General features: G+C 41.1%; 1 protein-coding gene across 2 annotated transcripts in view; it reads left to right on the top strand.

Annotated features, from left to right (window-relative positions):
* PPP2R2C (protein phosphatase 2 regulatory subunit Bgamma) overlaps nt 1-20,382 on the top strand; it is a 277,274-nt gene that overhangs the window by 252,544 nt on the left and 4,348 nt on the right. For both annotated transcript variants that reach the window (XM_024204522.2, XM_024204523.2), the window contains 2 exons: nt 649-818; nt 7,823-7,914. In XM_024204522.2, coding sequence (XP_024060290.1) covers nt 649-818; nt 7,823-7,914 — 262 coding nt within the window. The remainder of the gene's footprint in view (nt 1-648; nt 819-7,822; nt 7,915-20,382) is intronic.

Raw genomic sequence — 20,382 nt, 5'->3', positions numbered from 1 at the left:
TTTAATACATAACCTTCCCTCACCAGTTTTAAATGGAAAATTTGTTTCATTTCCTGTCCTCAGCTTTTTCATAGGGCTGTACAAAACAAAAAGAGTTTCAACGGCTGCTGTCTTTAAACACAGAGGTGGTTGTACTTCATTGGTGGATGAAATGATTCTTATGAGTATAGTTTTGTATATAGTCTGGGATCATGCTGAATGAAAGGCACCACACACACTTAATCACATTATAAGCTCTTTAGGGCAGGGACTGTCTTTTTTTGTTGTGTTTATACAGCACCTAAAACAATGGGGTCTGGTCCATGACGGGGGCTCCTAAGCACTAGTGTAATACAAACAATAAATGATAATTCTAAGCTATCATTGTTACTCAATTCTAAACTGACATCATCTGTAGTCCATTTAACTGAGCCATCACATTTGCTTCCTCCAAAACTGGCAAAGCCCATGTTCTAAAATGTGAATCTTGTATTCTTATTTAAAGATATCATGAAGAAATTAACAGCCATATCATTCATGTTATATGGTATGGATTTGTACCTTTAACCATATTATTTCTATAGAGAAGCACATAATAAAGAATTGTATAAAGAAACATTTTTATGATATTCTAATTTCTTTTTCTCTCTTTTTTTTAAAAAAACACAGTTTTTGAAGAACCAGAAGACCCCAGTAACAGATCGTTTTTTTCAGAAATTATCTCTTCAGTGTCGGATGTTAAATTCAGTCACAGTGGCCGATATATGCTAACAAGGGATTACCTCACTGTCAAAGTTTGGGATCTGAACATGGAAACGAAGCCTATAGAAACATATCAGGTAGATGTTTGCTATGTCTTAAAGGGCAACGCTGCAAAAACATCTCAATATTGCAAATATATTCATAGCACACTATAGATCCGCAGTGCTTGTTCTGACTATTATACAAGAGTCACTTTAAAATAAATAGTAGATATGATTCACTTGAGCTTGAAGAGCACTGGTGAAAGAGCATTACCTCTTCTGGAGTCAATGGAGCTATACCAAAGTTGAATTTGGCCCTTAAAACAACTGCTGCCTATATCAAGGGGAATCATCTCTTCAGTTCTGCGTCAATACGTTCATTATGCAACTCCACAATTTAATGGTTGTAAGAAAGATGTAGGGTAGAGTTTTCAAGAGTGCTCAGCTGCACCATTAAGTTAGGGGGAGCAGAATTAGGCCAGTGCTGAGTGCTTTTGAAAATCCCACCTGTAGATTTCTTCCTAGAGTTCTGAACTGCCTAATCCCAAAAGAAACCCTTGTTACATCATAATATTGTCATCACTATGGGAGTTTAGCTAATGCCCGTGAGACTCACACGAGGTGACTAATTCAATGTTGGAGCATGCAATTCTGCTGACTTCAACCAATAGTTAATTTGGGCCCTGGAGCCTGTGCTATCTGGTAAGAACAATCTGAGTTTAAAATATTCTAAGATCACTCAAAGTGGGACAAGTGTGCCCCCAAAAAGTCCTTGTTGCAAAAATACAATGGGAAAAAGCTGTTGAAAACTCTGTTCTGCATAAGCACATGTAAAATGACAACCTTTAAAAGTACAGTTGGGCTGGTCAGTAATGCCTAGCTATGGACAGCCCTGCAGGAGATGAGGAGTTGAAAATGAATATTCTGCTGTATATATCCCACATTCTAGGTCAGTGGAGGTAAAGCCCGTGTTCCCTGCCTTGGGAATAGAGTTGTGGGGGTTGGTTTGGTTTTTTTTAATTATTTACCTGAACTCCTGGTAACATTTAATCAGAACTCAGGAGTCTGGCTTATCAGGAGTGCCAAATCCCACCATAATAGTATTTAGGGTCTTGTTTTCCTTTTCTCTTTAACTGTACAAGCAGCCAATATAGACTCAGGTTTCTGGGACACATCCCATTAGTTTCAGTAGGAGCTGTGTAGCTAAATCCCATATTAGCCTTTGAAAATGCCAATTTACATTCCTGTAAAGCCACAAAACTGACTTTCTTCAGTAACTTAACTGCCCTGATAGTGATAAATGTGTTAGAGATTTTGGTTCTTATGTGAAACATGATGAGAAGTGAGGGAAATAAAACAGTATTTGGTATGTTACATCCATGTCTAAGATTTTAGGACCTCTGGCAATGTGTTATTTTGCATATATGTTAATGTGGTAAGCAGCCTTCTCCCAGGAGGGAAAGAAATGGTCAGGCCAACCTGTTTGTCTTGAGTCTGACATCTGCTTTTATTTCCTCCTGTAGGAATCTTTGAAATAAGCTGGCCACCTTTAAATCAACCTGACACCTTGCAGTGGGGCCAATTAAAAAGTTATATTTCTCCATGCAGAGATGTGGGGAATGAGTAAAATGTAAATTTTTCAGTACTGACTGCAATAATCAGAAGCTTATAAAAAGATGGAAAGTCTAAAACTAGGTCTTGCTGCCTTCAATGAAACTATAGATTGAAAAGAAAAGACAAACACTTACCCACTGTAGAGAGGATAGTGATGCCATTGGTATAAATAAACCCTTTGCAGCTAACAAAACAAGGAAGATCAAGAGTGATTTATGAGAGGATGCCTCGTAGGACAGTATAACATCAGTGATTAGGATTCAATAAATTCAGGCTATTTTCTGCAGCCTTTTGTCCTCTTCTCATTGGAAAAGATGGTTCTGGATTTTATAGAAAAAAGAAAATGTTCAAAAATATACTTTTTTAAAATATATTTTTTCTCATGCAGATATTATGTCCACTAGGCCACAGGCACACCAATGTCTGGATAGCAAATGCAAATTAATAAAGAAATATTATTATACACCTTGACATGTACTCAGAAGGCAGCAATTAAGACCCAGATTTTCAGAACTGTGCATTTTTTAACATATTGATATTTGTACATGTCATTAGTGCAACTGCACATGTAAGCACAATAACTGTGGGTGCAAATTGGACATGTATTTGCTCATACACAGTTATGAAAATCTGGGCTTGGTGGACTGTATCTACGGGTTATGCCTTTCCAACTGCAAACAAATAAAGAAAAGCCTACATACAAAAAAAGGAAAGTGAAACATAAGATAAACAAGAAACAAGATAAATAAGAATATTTGAGTTACATCATTTCATCTAATGCATCATAACCCATGTAGCAATTATTTACTGTAGTGTAAAACGATTTCTCATCTATAACATTAATATTGCTTTAAAGTGTGGTGAATCATCATGTTCTCAGGATATGACACATGTTAAGAGACTTGCTTTGTCATCTACTGCAGGGGTTCTCAGCCTTTTTCTTTCTGAGGTCCCCCAACATTCTATAAAAACTCCACGGCCCACCTGTGCCGCAATAACTGGTTTTCTGCATATAAAAGCCAGGGCAGCGTTAGGGGGTAACAAGCAGGGGAAGTTGCCTGGGGCCCCATGCCTCAGGGGCCCCCATGAAGCTACACTGCTCAGGCTTCAGCTTCAACCCCGGGTGACAGGGCTCAGGACCCTGGGCTTCAGCCCCATGCAGTGGGATTTCAGCTTTCTGCCCTGCGTCCCAGGAAATCTAATGCTGGCCCTGCTTGAAGGCCCCCTGAAACCTGCTCAAGGCCCCCTAGGGGGCCTTGGACCCCTGGTTGAGAACTACTGATCTACTGTATCAGTCTCTCCATGTTGCTACTGTTTTGTGTCTAAATTTTCTCCTATTTTACACTAGAAAACACTATGGACATCCATTGTAAAAATGTGTTCTTCAGAACAAGAACTTATGTACATTAAGTAACTGAAGGTCGGGGCAATTTTTATCCTCACATCCCATCAATAATATTCATTACTCTGTCCCAATATTATATTGTATTTTGGACTAGTCTTTGTAATGTGTCTCATACTAGCACTAATTACTTTAACAAATGCCAAGTTCTCATAAGGCACAACTATAAAGACATGCAGACTTCCAATACATCCTGTGCGGGACTCTGAACTGCATTATCTTGAGCTTATTGCCACTAAATAAAGTTAGAGAAAAATTATATACCTCTGATGTGCTCTGAACTGTACCCTATTTCTTTTCTGTTTCCCCTTTAATTGCTAGAAGGAATCCACATAACATGATTCCATTTCATGCTCAGCTCCCAGCCTCCTTCTCCCTCAAGGGGGTAGCCAACAAAAAGCCTCAGGTGTCTGGAATCAACTGGCACTTGCACTAGCAGCAAAGAGGAAGCCATCACAACTTCCCATAGTCAGCCCAGTTAACTAATATTAAAACTCTCATATTGACTTTGCTCAGTTTTGGTGGCTTATCACATCCTACCCTCGCTGTGTTCCCCCACCACATTCTCCTTTTTACAGAACCATCCTTCTGTCTTTCTTTTGCTGCCTGTGCCCTTATCCACTCCCTCCACCTTCCCTTCATCTCTATTGCTCTGACACATTCACCATTTTACCGGCCTTCCTCCTACTCCTCACGTCACTCATATATGACTTGCTCTTAGAGAACTGTTAAAGCATATTGCTAACTGAAACAACAACATGGTATATGATTGCAACCCTTGGCCTTTTTAATCCACTATGCCTGGTCTTCCCTTGTTGTAGTCATCATTGTATATTACTGGATTTAAATTTGGACTGCTGTGAAGTGCCATGTGCACATATGGGATGTATATATTTTGGAGGCTAGATGAGATTGTTTCCGTAAAGGGTCACCATAGGAGATTTTCCATAGGGGTCAAGAAAAGACAAGTTTTATAACTGCTCCACTGACAGAATTTAGTTTCTTGGACATCTTCTAAACAAGATCTCTCATGTAATTCTCTAAGGCCTCATCACCTTGGGGTCAGAATAATACAGACCTCTGTTAGCAACAACCAAACTTGTCCATGTTTGTGGTTAGTATCAGTGTGATCCCAAAGTGGGCATGACAATAATTCAGACTAATGTGCCTTTTGTCATGACAGTCCCTGCCTGAAATAATTTGTTCCAACAAAATAGCTCCCTAGTGTTTCCCTAGAGCGTAGAATGTCTGGATAATTCTGTCAAGGGCTTACATAACAGAGGAGCATGATTCCAGAAAGGAAAATTCTGGTAGCAAATCTTTAACAACAGCTTTTATGGAAATTGGAACATTTTTCATAGATGGCGAGATAACACATACGAGCAATACTTGGACAATAAAATCCAGTTTTATCATCAAACCATGATAGTGTGGGCTTTACCTCCAGAATTCATTAAGCAGTAGATCAATTTTATCATAATTAATAATAATTATTAATAATAAAAAACCTAAGTGTACAAACAAAAGTACTTTTATTGCTTGTGGTCTTAGACTTTTTTTTTAAATGTGTTTTCTTGCAATGCCACTGGCCACAGATTATCCCATTGAAACCGTGTTTCTAAATGGTCAGTCACATCAATCCATTGCATCGAGGGTAGGAAATACAGGGCAAAATTGTAGCACTGAGCTACCACGGAGGTGATGTGGAGCTTCCAAGAGTTTCCAGGGAAAGCCACCCCGTGCCACTCTTAAGGAGGTAGCTATGTGTGCTCCCTTCCACAACCGCTCTGCTGACTGGTGCAGGGAGGGATGAAGTCATCATCTGGAATCATCCGCACGACTGCTGTGCTGCCTTTACAGAGGCCAGCACAGCAGTGATCTTGGTAATGTTGGTGCATGGTTGCCTCTGGTACATTGTTTAATTTACTGATGCAATGGATGCTGATTTGATAACCTCATCTTTAGGACAGTTCAACATTCCATGAGTGGGAGATGACAATGGAAAAACAGGACAGATGTTCAAATTTTTAACCACGAAGATTCTCACAGTTATCCTGGAGGGTATCAGTGTGAGCAAGAGTGAAAAGAAACGTCGGAATGAAGAGCTGACAAATGAGCACTGGCATTTGTGAAAGCCTGTGGATAGAGCATCAGTACCTTGATAACGAGGAGTTAAGAACTTCTGAAATTCAGAAGGAAGAATGAAAGTGGAGGAAACACAAAGCACTGCATAGCTTATTAAAAGTTGTAGAGCTGAACACACTTTTCAAAGGGAGCATTAGTCACAATGGACAGGTGGCACATGGAACAGATAGCAGAAAAAAGAGCATGAAAAGATGAAAATAGCTAGGCAGGTGGAGATCTGAGACCACTGAATACTATGTATACAATTTTACTGCTGCTTCATCCTCTCATCCTGCCCCATCCTCTTTTGTCAGTTTCTTCCATGTGTTGATTTTTGTGCGAGGCAATCAGGATACTGATGAAAAGGCCCCACTCCTATAACACAAATTAACACAATAAACACTATTAACACAAATAGTCCCAATCCTGTAATACATTTAAAAATATTAACAAATGAGACAATGATTGTCGCCTCAGATATGAGTGACAATTAGGGAACCCAGCCAATTTCTGCTGAAAAAAATCTGGTGGCTATCAATAAAGGGAAGATGGAATGATCTCATTATGAAGGTTACATGAAGCACCCAACATGAATGTGCACCACAATGTGCAACGTTCAGTAAATGCATTTAACTGGGAAACATTCTATCCACATCTCCCACATGTTTATTAGCTATTAAGTAAATAGCGTGTTCAGCTGACATACTTTGATCATATATAGCATAGGATGCTCATTAATCTAATTCTGAAAATTGATCCATGACAGAAATTTATAGCCCATACAAAATTGAGTTAATTTGCAAGTTTGTTCATTACAGTACAGTGCAGCTGTTGCAAACAGTTCTAGTTTTAATAACACTTGAGTGAACTAGCCAGACAGAACAGTGAAACTGGTATTAAAGTATCTTGTTGGAGAAGATTCTAGGCCTTCGACCAGCAGAGGATCCTGCACATGTGCTGAGAACCCCACAGTCAGGAGAACCAAATTTAGCTCTGACAGAAACAGACGTACTTTTCATGAACTTCAATGGAAGGGGTACCTTCTTATGGCAGGACTAAATTTGGTCCTTATGCTACATTGCATTGATATGGTTCTTCCTCAGAAGTCATCTATACAACATTCATATCGGATGGAGGTGTTGGATTACTAGGCCTTGTGCAGGCAGGAATTGTCTGACTCCTTATTTCAATGTGGGGGTGAAGAACATCGTACAGAAGGAAAAAATTGAATTCATTAAAGGACCGATGCAATGCACATGAGTTGTGTCCTGTATGATAAACTCACACTCCATAGAAGTATGCAGCCTAAAACAAGGTCTTCTGTGAATCTTACTTTCAAAGCATGCAAGATAAGAACTCATGGTTTGTTTTCAGATCTCAGACATCATCACTGATAGGACGGAGCTATCAGAGCGGGAGAGCATTCTGAGCAGGAGAGCATTCTGGGTACTAGTCTATGTAAATAAGACACCACATATCTTACTATCCTTTACTTCTGAATTGCTGTATAATGTAACACCACAGCTTTTATAAATGGAGCAGGGACCTCTCTCACACAGCCCTATATTGTAAGTGGAAGTCTATATAGATCTTGGATTTTTATTATTTACTATTTAAATTAGATGATTCATTCTCTCATTAGCACATCTGCTGTATCAGCTGGGAAGATCTGTTTTGGAATCAGGCTAGAGTTCAGAAATTCACACTAACAGGAACCAACCATGTTTGAGAGAGGTAATCTACAGTATGCTCAGAAGAGCATGCTCTAGCCAGAGCTTTCCTGCTACATTAATTCTATAGCACTCTTCTAATTGAACTATAGAAAAGCACAGACCTCATGTTTAAGAGACAGAAGTACTCTCTATCTTTGTAAAATCTACAAACCTGTAAGAGCAATAGTATAGGACATATTCTAAAACAAAGATTTGTAAAAACTGCACTGTCTTTTTCTGCTAAACAGGTCCATGATTACCTTAGGAGCAAGCTGTGTTCCCTTTATGAAAATGACTGCATCTTTGACAAGTTTGAATGTGCATGGAATGGATCAGACAGGTAACCCATCCTTATGTTCATCACTATTTTAATTTCACTGAGGGGCTGCCATAGGATGGAGTATAATCAATAAATCTGTAACTTGTGGTTATTGTACATATCAAGTTACATTTCTCCATATCAGTGTCCAGTCTTTTACTGCTGTTGTACCTTTTCACCCACTCAGCCACAATTTAAGAATCATTATTCTCCGCACACGGCCACTGGGAGAAAATCAAATTCCACTCATTTCCACCAAAAGCACCAAAATGGGCTGAAAGAATAAAAAGAAAACAGGACTTACTAAAAAAACATTTTCACAACCCACCTGCATGGGGGTTTTGCTAAGGAAGCTCATGCTCAGGCAAGTTAACAAAGTAGCTTCCTTGTAAATCCAATCTAGCAGCTGAAAATAAGGAGGGAGGATGAGCCAGTCAGTGCTTTGCAGACCACTGGTCACCGTTTGTGAAGCATTCTTCTAATGTCATGCAATTTGTGTGTGTGGAGGAGCTATAGATATAGGACCAAATTCTATTCATTTATTTCTTAGGCTTTAGCTTCATTCTGGTAGAACAGAGCAGGATTTGTCCCATAAAGTTATAACTCATCTCTGTATTATGATATACCAAGTAAATATAATTAATACCACTGTCTCCTTCATAACAACAAGGATAAGATTACCTTTTCTAGGAACCACCTAGTTGTCAGATACTGCTCTCACTCCTTGCACAGCATTCCCATTGACATGAATGGCAGGTCCCTGTGAGGACTGAGTAGAGTATGTGACACATAATAGAGCATGCGACCCATACAAGCGAAATGCATCCCCTCATACATCTAAAAATGGGTCCGAGTTTCTATCTCATAACACACATAGAGATACAAAATCATGCTTTATAATGTTGTTAGATACATTCTTTTCTTTGGACTATAGTTGCCTTTGCTCAGTTCCTATTTTCCTCCAGGGAGAGAGGTTCTCTCCTTACTGAGGTGCTACAACCTTCCACCATATTCTTCATGCAGAGAAAACTATATTCCTCTGTAATCTCTGACCTGGAACTGCTCTACTGAGTTGATGGTTCCTTCTCTAGCTATAAAGTACCTTTCTTTAGCCCAATAGGTGTGCAGATGTTTCACAATTCCACAGATATACCGACTCATGTAATTCATAGAATTCCCCAGAGTATCATGGAAATTAGAAACAGGAAAGACTTACTGGGTCATCCTGTTAATGTAAAAACATTTCCTATAGCATATTCCCAAGTACTTCATCCAGCCTAGTTTTAAGTGACTCAGTCAACTGAAGCTACAAGACCATTGCCTTTGGGATATTCTACCTGAGTTTAATTTATTTTATACTGGGAATTAGCTACGTTTCAGCATTGTGTAAATTCTTCTATTTTATGGACTACTAGCCAGTGACCACATTGAGGTAAAATCCTCCACAGTGTCTTAGCCTACACCCAAGGTGTCACATCTTGGGCCAGCGCTAACCAGTCCTAGAGAAGACTGCTGGTGGTGGGCATGACTCAAGATGTTTGAAAATTAGGATTGGCTCAGCTTTAGCTAAGCATCCAGAGTTTTGGGTACTTCTCTGAACCTCTTGAACCTGCAGAGAGTAGATAGAAACCTCAGAACAGCAGTCTCTCATGAGAGTCCTAGTACTACTTGCTTCCAGTCAGGATGGAAAGACCACCTGAATAGCCTTTTGGGGGGAATATTGACACATATCCCAGCCAGAACCTGGGAGTGCAGAACTGCAAAAAAGTGTGAGTATGGGCAGGATAGGGGAGTTAATCAGACATTTCAAAACCATCACAAAGCTTCAGGAGTCTCCTAATATCTTCAAAACCATTTCATCCATCCTTAAATGGGAGCTCTAAGACATTATGCTTGTAGGCAGCCATGCATTTGCACTCTCAGGTACTTCCTTCAGTAGCTGAACAAAAATGTTCTCATCCTCAAAGTATCTGGATAGCTACATGTTAATAATACAAGAATTATTCAATATTGGGTTTAAAATGAGAGTAATTGTTTCAGTCTAATTCTCACTTGAAAGATCAGAAAGGTCAACATAGTATGAAATCAACCGGTCCTCGTTAAGTGGGAGCATTCCATTTTTAAAGGCTTACTTTATCACACTGTTTATATGTGGGAGGATAGTTAATCTTGCACAATTCTGAATCCATCACTAAACACTGCTTATTAAAATGGATGGGATACCTGGCATGATCTTAAGAAACCAGCGAGCACAACTTTTGGTCAGACATTTGACAAAAGACAACATTCATTTTATTTTAATTTATTTTTGTTTTTCTTTTCTAAACTTAGTACACGTCCTCTTAACAGTCTGAACGAGAGTTAAATACATCACAACCAATTTTCATCATTAGGTGACACTTGCATTGACACTTCTGAACAAGGAGATGTGATCTTGCTCGTATAAGTGGCAATTATTTTGTTATTTCAGTACACAATATATGGATTCTGTACTGGTGTATTTTAAGGAAGAGTTCCCATCTTTTTAAAAAATACACATTAATATTAAGATAGATGATCTGATATGTTAATATATATATTTTAAATACAGCTTTTTGCAAAAGGGAAGACAGGCCTATTAGCACCTGGGGACTTTAAGGGGAGTCCCATAACGATATTTGCGTTAATAAAAATGATTACAAATATAAGGATGGCATTTTCTTTAAAAATGCTAATCTAGTTTTAGGGTATTTAACAGGTTAAGTGGCACATTAGAAACAGACATGGTTGCATTCAAAAATTAAAAGCATGATTATATATGAAAGTTGTCTTCTTTTTAGTTAGTTTTCGTTGCCATTAAGGACTTAATTCAGGATCACAGTGAGCCCCATTGTTGAGGCTGTTTACAAAAAAGTCAATGTACACAAGCTCTGATTAAAACGTGATTGATGCTCAGTAACGCCAATGAACAGGAACTAATACAATCAGACAGATCCGATCGCATTTGCTGAAGGACACATTAATCATTATATACTTGGGCAAGAACAGCAATTGCAGGAGGTAAAGGGGGGGGTCTTAAAAATAATGCAACCAGCCAAGCAGATATTATGTTAGTTGACTGTGTTAGAATAAACACATGCCATGTATAGTATATACATATGCATGCTTACATGACTTCAGAACATGCAAGCTTTATTGTATATAGCTGTTTTATTTAAAGATTTGAGAGTCCAAGTGAATGGAAGAATTAACTAATAACATGTAAAACAGTGTCCTTCCCACCGCCAACCTTGGAATGCAAATATGCACACGTTATTTCAGGGTTTATCTCAAATGCCCTGGAATTAACAGCAGTTGAACAGGTTATCTGTGAATTACATTGTTGAATTTCTGTTTCACCTGACCTCCACCTGTACATTCTAGATGATATTAGAAACTACGTACATTAATATCTTTATATATTTTTTTAAAACTAACTGCTGGAGGGAAGCCTTCAAAGGAGTCTTTCAGCTACCATGGTGGTGAGGGCCATATAAGTAGATAGATGAAATCACAAACAACTATCAAAGAGTCCTATGTCTTCATCCAGTTAGCTTCTTGAGTCTACTCTGCATAAGTGGCAAGTTTCAGTGGACTTAAACCACTGATTTGCCTATGACTGCTTTAATAAAGATTTGGTTTTGTACACTTGTCTACCCCAGTCTTGTATGATGCAGTGGTGGGTCGATCACAAAATCCACATTTAAAATAGAGAAGACATCACTCAGATTGGTACAAAGAAGGGCCACTAGGATGATCCGAGGAATGGAAAACCTGTCGTATGAAAGGAGACTCGAGAAGCTCGGTTTGTTTACCCTAACCAAAAGAAGGCTGAGGGGGGATATGATTGCTCTCTTTAAATATATCAGAGGGATAAATACCAGGGAGGGAGAGGAATTATTTCAGCTCAGTACTAATGTGGACACGAGAACAAATGGATATAAACTGGCCGTCGGGAAGTTTAGGTTTGAAATTAGACGAAGGTTTCTAACCATCAGAGGGGTGAAGTTCTGGAACAGCCTTCCGAGGGAAACAGTGGGGGCGAAAGACCTCTCTGGCTTTAAGATTAAGCTTGATAAGTTTATGGAGGGGATGGTTTGATGGGATAACGTGATTTTAGTCAATAGGTCAATAACGTGCCATCGCTGGTAATTAGTAACAATGGTCAATGATGGTCTGGCTGGAGAATCTTGCCTACGTGCTCGGGGTTCTGCTGATCACCATATTTGGGGTCAGGAAGGAATTTTCCTCCAGGGTAGATTGGCAGAGGCCCTGGAGGTTTTTCGCCTTCCTCCGCAGCATGGGGCAGGGGTCGCTTGCTGTAGGATTCTCTGCAACTTGAAGTCTTTAAATCATGATTTGGGGACTTCAACAGCTGAGTCAAGGGAGAGAATTATTCCAGGAGTGGATGGGTCAGCTTTTGTGGCCTGCATCATGCGGGAGGTCAGACTAGATGATCATAATGGTCCCTTCTGACCTTAAAGTCTATGAGATTGGGAGTCCCTTGTTTCTCATTCGTAGTCCCATCCAGGCCAGTTATGTATGTGCCCCATAGCTCCTGAGCCTATTATCCAAGCTTGTCTATCAGCAATGGTGCTAAGGTTCCCCACCAATGCACCATCTGATTTATAGTCATGAACCTTCTCTCTCACTTCAAGCCAGTCAGTTCCCCACTACCACCGAACTGTGTTGTGTGGTTCCCAGGTGAAGACTGGCTGCCCTGCGAAATAGGCATAATCGTGTGTATGGGGGATCAGTGCAGCAGATCTTCTCCCTCCTTTTCCCTAAGAAACTCCATAATTTTCTCCCAAGCAACAGAGTTTTGGAAAGTCACTGGGTTCCTTTGAAAAGGCCAGCTTGCCATGACAGCAGCACCCATACCCTCTTATTGCTGAGCACCTGAAAAGTCTAGATTGCCCTTTCCCATGGTAAAATCGACAGGAGCACCCCTGGAGGAAGAAAATCGGTAAGAATCCCCTCACTTCCACACTGGCTTGGACCCCAATAACAAAATCCATTGGCTGAAAGTTGAAGCTAGACAAATTCAAACTGGAAGTAAGGCACAACTGTGAGGGTAATTAAGCATTGGCCAATATGCCAAGGGCTGTGGTGGAGTCTGACCATTTTTATATCAAGACTGGTTGTTTTTCTAAAAAGATGTGCTCCAGGAATTATTTTGGGAGAGTTCTATGGCAGATGTTACACAGGCGCTCTGACTAGATGATCACAGTGGTCCCGTCTGGCCTTGGAATCCATGCATCTCCTCTGCAATCACACAGTATGGTGACGAGGTGGTCTGGCAACAGTGAGCACCAGGGAGGGCACTGCAGAAAAGCTAATACAGCACCAAGGTGTATCTTTTGTGCCTACAGTCCAGAGGAGAGAGAGGGTAATCTGGGCCATCCAGCCATCCCAGCACTATTCCCCTAACTCTGCCCAGTCTTTGCCCTTTCCCATGGTGCAGATGCCTCCAGGTGGTCAAGATTGGTGTGAGAGGGGAAAAACAGTGTCATGGGGTGGGGGAATCATCCAGCACCCCATACCCTGCAAGAAATAGGAGAGCCATATCTGGAAAGCACCCTCCATGTGTGAATTTAGGGACAGGCATGTGGGCAGTTGTGCCAAGGGTTAGAGCAGGCATCACAGGATTCAGAGTCGATGCTCAGAATTGGGTTACTTGGAGCGAGGCAAGGCAGTGGCAGGGTTGGATCCAAGGCAGATGTGGTGCTGGGCCTGATGCCGCATACAAGCAGGTGCAGGAGCTATCACAGCCAGGGGTAACTGCTTTGAACAGCTGCTGAGCAACTGCTGCTGGGCTCAAAGGATGGTCTTCCACCGAATCAGGCAGCCCACTGCAGGCTGGCTGTGCTTGTTAGCTTGCCTGGCTTCTAGACTGGCTCCGTTGCAGGCCCTGATTTTTGAAAGTGAGGTCTGGTGTCTCAGGATACGTTTAATGGAGCGTTCACAATAAGTCTAGGATATGAATGTTCTCTACCAGTTCCCAAGACTGCTCAACTTGACCACAGCCTTCCCAGCTCCCCAGGTACTGGAGCCTTCCCCTAACTCAGCAAGAGTTGAGGCTTTGGTGTACCAAGTATTCCTCCTGTCCATGTTATGTTATGGGTGGTGGCAGTAGGTTGGAGTGGTTTTGGTTTGGGTATGGGTTCTCAGTGCAGGGTGTTCAGAGTGGGATGTGAATGATGGGGTGGCTCTCCAGAGACTTGTGAAGCTGTAAACTGAAGGCCAGTGGTTTTACCCTTTCTGTAATGGCCAGGCATTGGTTGTCTAGTTGGGTGGCTGGGCAGCTGAATTTAAGGTTCTGGGCAGAGAGCCACACCTTGTCCCCTATGGCCAGATTTGAGATAACCGGATGGTCTGGGTCTGCATGGTACTTATAGGCCTGTTTGGCAGACTGCAAGTGTTCCTTGAGCTCCCCGTACACCTGGTGTAGGTGGGAAGGTAAATCCAGGGGGGGCAGTACTGGGGAACTCACAGGCAAATCTGGGTGGAAGCAGGGGGTAAAGCCATAGTTTGCAAAGAATGGGCTATGTTGGATTGAGGCGTTATATGCAAATTTGGCATACCACAGAAGGAGAAGCCAGTCATCCTTGTGGTAGCTCAAAAAGCAGCAAAGAGTTGATTGACACTCTCTGTTGCCCATTAGTCTATGACAAGATGAGGGACTTGACACCAAGGAGTCTGAGATATTCCCACCAGAATTGGGAAATGAACTGGGACCTTGGTCTGATACAATGCCTCATTGTAACCCGTGATAGTGGAAGGCATTTTCCAGGAAGATCCGATCCATCTTCCATGCAGTAGGAATAGTATGGCATGGGATGGGATGGGATGAAGTGTTGGCATCTTTCTTAGGACGACAACAACCACCACAATTACTGAGTGTCTGGGGGAGGGATAGCTCAGTGGTTTGAGCACTGGCCCGCTAAATCCAGGGTTGTGAGTTCAATCCTTGAGGGGGCCATTTAGGGATCTGAGGCAAAAAAATTGGTCCTGCTAGTGAAGGTAGGGGACTGGACTTGATGACCTTTCAAGGTCCCTTCCAGCTCTATGAGATAGGATGTGGCAGTTCTACAATGAACTCCATTGCAATAGTAGACCAAGGCTGTGGAGTCGTGTGTAGAGGCCTATATTCATGCCAATTCATAAGCACAGAAACTAGGCCTCTATATAAGATGACAGAGGAAGTCTGCCAATCAGTTACTTTATTCAGAAGCAATTAGATTCAGACCAAAGGGGAAGGAGAGAAAGGAAGTTAGAAACATTTGAGAGGAAGGAGGAAAAAAAGAAACCCTTAGTGGAAGAAGCAGTGCCAGGGCTTGCCAGAGCTGAGCTCCGGCACCTCTAGGCTTGGCAGTTCATAGCCCCGGCACCTCTGGGCTTGCTGCATCAGTGAATGAATAAAAACAATTGCTTGAGCCCCGGGCCCTCTTTCATTACAAATTAAGCATTAGGAAAAGGCAAGGGGCAGGCAAAGGCTTCCTGGGCAGATGGGAAGGGAGAATGGCCAGACAACTGAAGGAGAGACTGAAGATGGAGGAAGAGGGCAGGGCAGGCAGAAAAGGGACATGAAGGGAAAACACTTGATAAAGGATAACGGAAAAGAGGGACATCAGGGAATAGCAAACAACAGGAAAGAGCACAAAGAAAGAGGGAAAGGAAGGGTAAAAAGGGGCATTTTAATAGAGAATGAAACAGGGAGAAAAACGATGAAAAAAGAAGGAAAAAACTTAACTCGAAATAGGGGCAAAGAATGAAAGTAGGAGGCTGGGGAAGAGATGGAAATAGAGAATAGAATGGGAGCAAGAAAAGAAGGCAGCAGAAAAACAAAAGGAGGAAAACACACAAGTACACATCGTAGATAATTCACTTGAATTCCTACATTTTGTTATATTTTCCTTCTTGCAAAGGGAAGCTAAAGAGAGAAGATTTGGCTGACAGCATTCCAGGAGTGGAGGAACCTTCTGGCCAAGTGTGACCCTGGGGAGGGCAAAGTATCAGTATTTTAATGTTTCCAATTTGGGCAGGAGGAGAGACAAGGTAGCTTAAGGGTTTTTCTACCTCTAGTTTCTAGACAGTTCTATGTTGCAGTTCTAATAAGGACTCAGAAATGCCCAGCTTTGTCTACAGTAGTTGATAATTGTGCCATGACTAGAGAACACACTGTTTCAGTGACACTGGTAATGCAGCACTTAAACAGAGTAAACCAGGTGGAACAATTAACAGCAATTTTTGCTCAGAGCACACACATGCAAAATTAACTGGCATGAACACTAATTGCAAGCATTTTGTCAATATGCTGGTTATAGCACTGCTGTGCAGAACAAAACTGTCTAAAACTATGTATATATGACCTGAAGAAGAGCTGTGTAGCTTGAAAGCTTGTCTCAGCTACAGAAGTTGGTCCAGGAAAAGATGTTACCTCATCCACCTTGTCTCTAAAAATATAGAGGACACTTTTGTAAAGTGAACTAAATCTATATACACCCATGCATTGTTTCCCCTCTCACCTCATATGGCTGCCAGGTATAATATGGGATCTATTTAACCTCCCTATCACATACACACTATATTATCATGTCATCATATGATACAGAATTGTGTTTCTGAACAAGAATAATAGAAATGCTAAGGTAGGCTCCCTCTTTTCATGTTATTGTAAACAGATAAGGTTATAATTCATCTCTGTCTGTGACCTTCAACAGGAATGGCCCCTTTTCATTACATAATGTTATTTTTACAATGCCATTAAATGGCAGAAACGAGGGGAAGCATGAACAGTAATCTACATACAAAGCAATAGGGATGCTTATATTAAAAAATGGCACTATAGCGCTAAATGAGCCAGCCAAAGAAATAGACTTCTTTAATATGTGAAAGTTCGAGAAATAACAAATCAAATGGACTGCAGAGGCAGCTCTGCGGCATACTAAACATTGGAAAAAAGAGGATTTTTGACCATGACTGAGAGCTGTTCAGCTGGCACATTGCCTGTGTGAAAACTGCTCCCCTTGCTATTTCTGGATTCATCGGGAGGGAGGATTTTTATTCCCGAGGGAAATGTGTTCCAGCCATGTACAGCTCTGCAGTCCATGATGCCCCATCATTACAAACCAGTTTCAAAATTTTGCCCAGGGGAAGAAGCCACAGTACTGCATAAGACAGTTAGAATCAAAGACTGTGTTAGCACAGAGAGATGAAATACCCTTTTTCTTTTTCATGTTATGACTAACCATTACAGCAGGCGTCTTAATGACAAGACATGGATAGGGTATGTCTACACTACCCGTGGGTATCAGCGGGTAGCGATCGATCTATCAGGGATCGATTTATCGCATGTAGCATAGATGCGATAAATCGATCCCCGATCGCTCTCCCGTCGACTGCTGAACTCCAGCTCGGTGAGAGGGGGAAGCAAAGTCGACGGGGGAGCGGCGGCCGTCGATCCCCCGCCACGAGGACGCAAAGTAAGTGATTCTAAGTCAATTTAAGATACGTCGACTTCAGCTACGCTAGTCTCGTAGCTGAAGTTGCATATCTTAGATCAATCCCCACCCCTAATGTAGACCAGGCCGCTTTGGAAGGAGCACAGTGTCAGACTTACTGCTGCTGAGTCACTTTCTGAAACAAGTCTAATCTTGATCAATAGGCTTTATGGGGCTATTGGATACAGTTTATAAAGCTATCACATGAGTGTCTTTAATTTTACTGTTAGTTTGTTGCATAAAGGTGAGATTGTGCCTGGCCCTTGCATGGGTGAGCGGGGGCATGGTGGAAGGGAGAAGAAGCCTGGCTCCATAAAGCATCTGACGACAACTGCTGTTCCTGCACTCTTGAGTTTAGAGATGCTTTCCTGTAAGGGTCTCTGTAGGTGAGAAAGGGAAGAGCATTGGCCCGCCCTCTGCCCTAGCCAGCAGAACTGGATGGCTCTGGAGGGGGAGTGCATGTTGCACCCTCTGAAGAGTGTAGCAAGTCACACCCCAGGTTCATGCCTGGGAACTCTAGGAAGCACCGCGACAACCCATCCAAATCTGTATGCAAGTTATTGCTGAGTACAGTGGTTGCTGTGTCCTATACAGTCCCTACACTACCAATATCTGACTCATTGCTTCTTTCTTCAGCATATCAGGATATTTGTTCTATGAAAAGTGCTATATAAAATAAAATCCTATTGTGTCAAATTCTAGGCTATCAGCAGCTACATTGAATCAGAACATAGCTGTCAATATTGCTAATGATTCATGATGCAGAATATAGTTTGCCTGATTTCTGCAGCTTCTCTGTATTGTTTCTGATTTGAAGACAGTGAGCTAGGCAGCTATAACTCAGTAGACATGATGCAAAGTCATTTAGTTGCACAGTTCTATTAATGTTTTACTATATTATTTGTATTACATAGCAACTAATGGCCCCCAACGGAGATCAAGGCCACATTGTGCTAGGCACTGTACGTATAGTAAGACACTGTCCCTTCATCAAAGTAGCTTATAATTGAGGTGGACAAGGCAGACAAAGAAAAAGAGGTGAAGTGACTTGTGTATGGTCACTTGCCCTGCACGTCTGGGGTAGAACTGTGACTAGGACCTAAGACTCCTGATTCCCAGTCCAATAGACTATGGTGTATCCTAATCAACAAAATGCAACAGAAAAATAGTATAACCAACTGTACAGAGTGACACAATGCTAACACAGAATAACTTTCATTCATTTTCTGGGATGGGGCACATGAAATCTTCTCTGTTGGATTACATTAAAAAGACTTGTAGTTGTTTACTGAGCGCCAACATTGAGCTTGGAACTGTACAGGCAGGAGCCATAGGATTATAGGACTAACTAGAAGGGTGTAGGGAGAAATCTGTTCAACATGTTTGTAGTCTATACACAAATGTAAGGAGTATGGGGAATAAACAGGATGAACTGCAAGTATTAGTCCATAAGTTAAATTATGACTTAATTGACATCACAGAGTTTTTGTGGGAGAAGTCTTATGACTGGAATATTGATATAGAGGGGTACATCATGTTCAGGAAGGACAAGCAGGATGAAAAGGGAGGAAGTGTTGCATTATACATAAAAAATATATACACTTATTCTGAGGTCCAGAAGGAGGTGAGAAGCAGACCAGTTGAAAGTCTCTGGGTAAAGATAAAAGGAGTAAAAATTGGGGTGATGTTGTGGTAGGGGTCTACTATAGACTATCAAATCAGGAAGAGGTGGTGCAGGATGAGGCATTTCTAGAAGAAATAACAGAAATATCCAAAACACAAGTCATGGTAGTAATTGGGGATTTTAACTACGCAAACATCTATTGGAAAAGAAATACAGCATAACACAATATTATGTGGGACAAGTTTTTGTTTCAGAAAGTGGATGAAGGAACAGTAATTTTAGACTTGATTCTGACCAACACGGAGGAATTGGTTGTGAATCTGAAGGTGGAAGACAATTTGGGTGAAAGTGATCATTAAATGCTTGATTTCATGATTCTAAGGAAAGGAAGGACAGAGCAGCAGCAGGACAATTTGTTTAAAAAAACCAGACTTTAATAAACTCAGAGTACTAGTAGGTAAGGTTCCGTGAAAAGAAAATCTAAGAGCAAAAGTAATTCAGGAGAGCTGGCAGTATCTGAAGGAGACAGTAGTAAAGGCAAAACTGCAAACTATTCCCATATGAAGGAAAGATAAGAATAATCGAAAGAGGCGAGTATGGCTCCACCAGGAACTCTTAAAAATGTGGAAACATGGGCGAATTAAGGAGGAGTACAAAAGACTAGCACAAGCATGTAGGGACAAAATTAGAAAGGCCAAGGCACAAAATGAGTTACACCTAATGAGGGACATAAAAGGTAATAAGAAAAACATAGTACCTCTCTTCAAAAAGGGGAACAAGGAGGCTACCCGGGAATTATAGACCAGTAAGCTTAACTTCAATACCTAGAAAGATACTGGAACAAATTATTAAACCATCAGTTTGTAAGCACTTACAGGATAATAGAACAAGTCATGCTAAACCACAGTATTGACAGTATTACTGGCCTGTTGGATTGTGGGGGAGCAGTAGATGCTATATAGCTTGATTATAGTAAAGGCTTTTGACACAGTCGCACATGACACTCAGAATGAAACTATGAATCTGACCCACATTTCCAATCAGTTAGGCACCCACAATTTAAAGACTGTACTCAAAGAGTAGTTATCAATGGTTTGCTGTCAAACTGGGACGATGTATTTCATAAGTTCCTGTAGGGGGTCAGTCCTGGGTCCGGTACTATTCAATATTTTCATTAATGACGTGGCTAATGGAATAGAGCGCATCCTTATAAAATTTGCAGATGATACCAAGCTGGGAGAGGTAGCAAGCACTTTGGAGGACAGGACTAGAATTCAAAAATACCCTCAACAAATTGGCGAGTTATATGAATTCAACAAGATGAAATTCAATAAAGCAAAGTGC

This window comes from Terrapene carolina, unplaced genomic scaffold (assembly GCF_002925995.2).
Source record: "Terrapene carolina triunguis isolate 2854851 unplaced genomic scaffold, T_m_triunguis-2.0 Scaffold66, whole genome shotgun sequence".
Taxonomy (NCBI): domain Eukaryota; kingdom Metazoa; phylum Chordata; order Testudines; family Emydidae; genus Terrapene; species Terrapene triunguis.
Note: the sequence above shows the minus strand (reverse complement) of the source record. Positions and strands in the feature narration are given on the sequence as shown.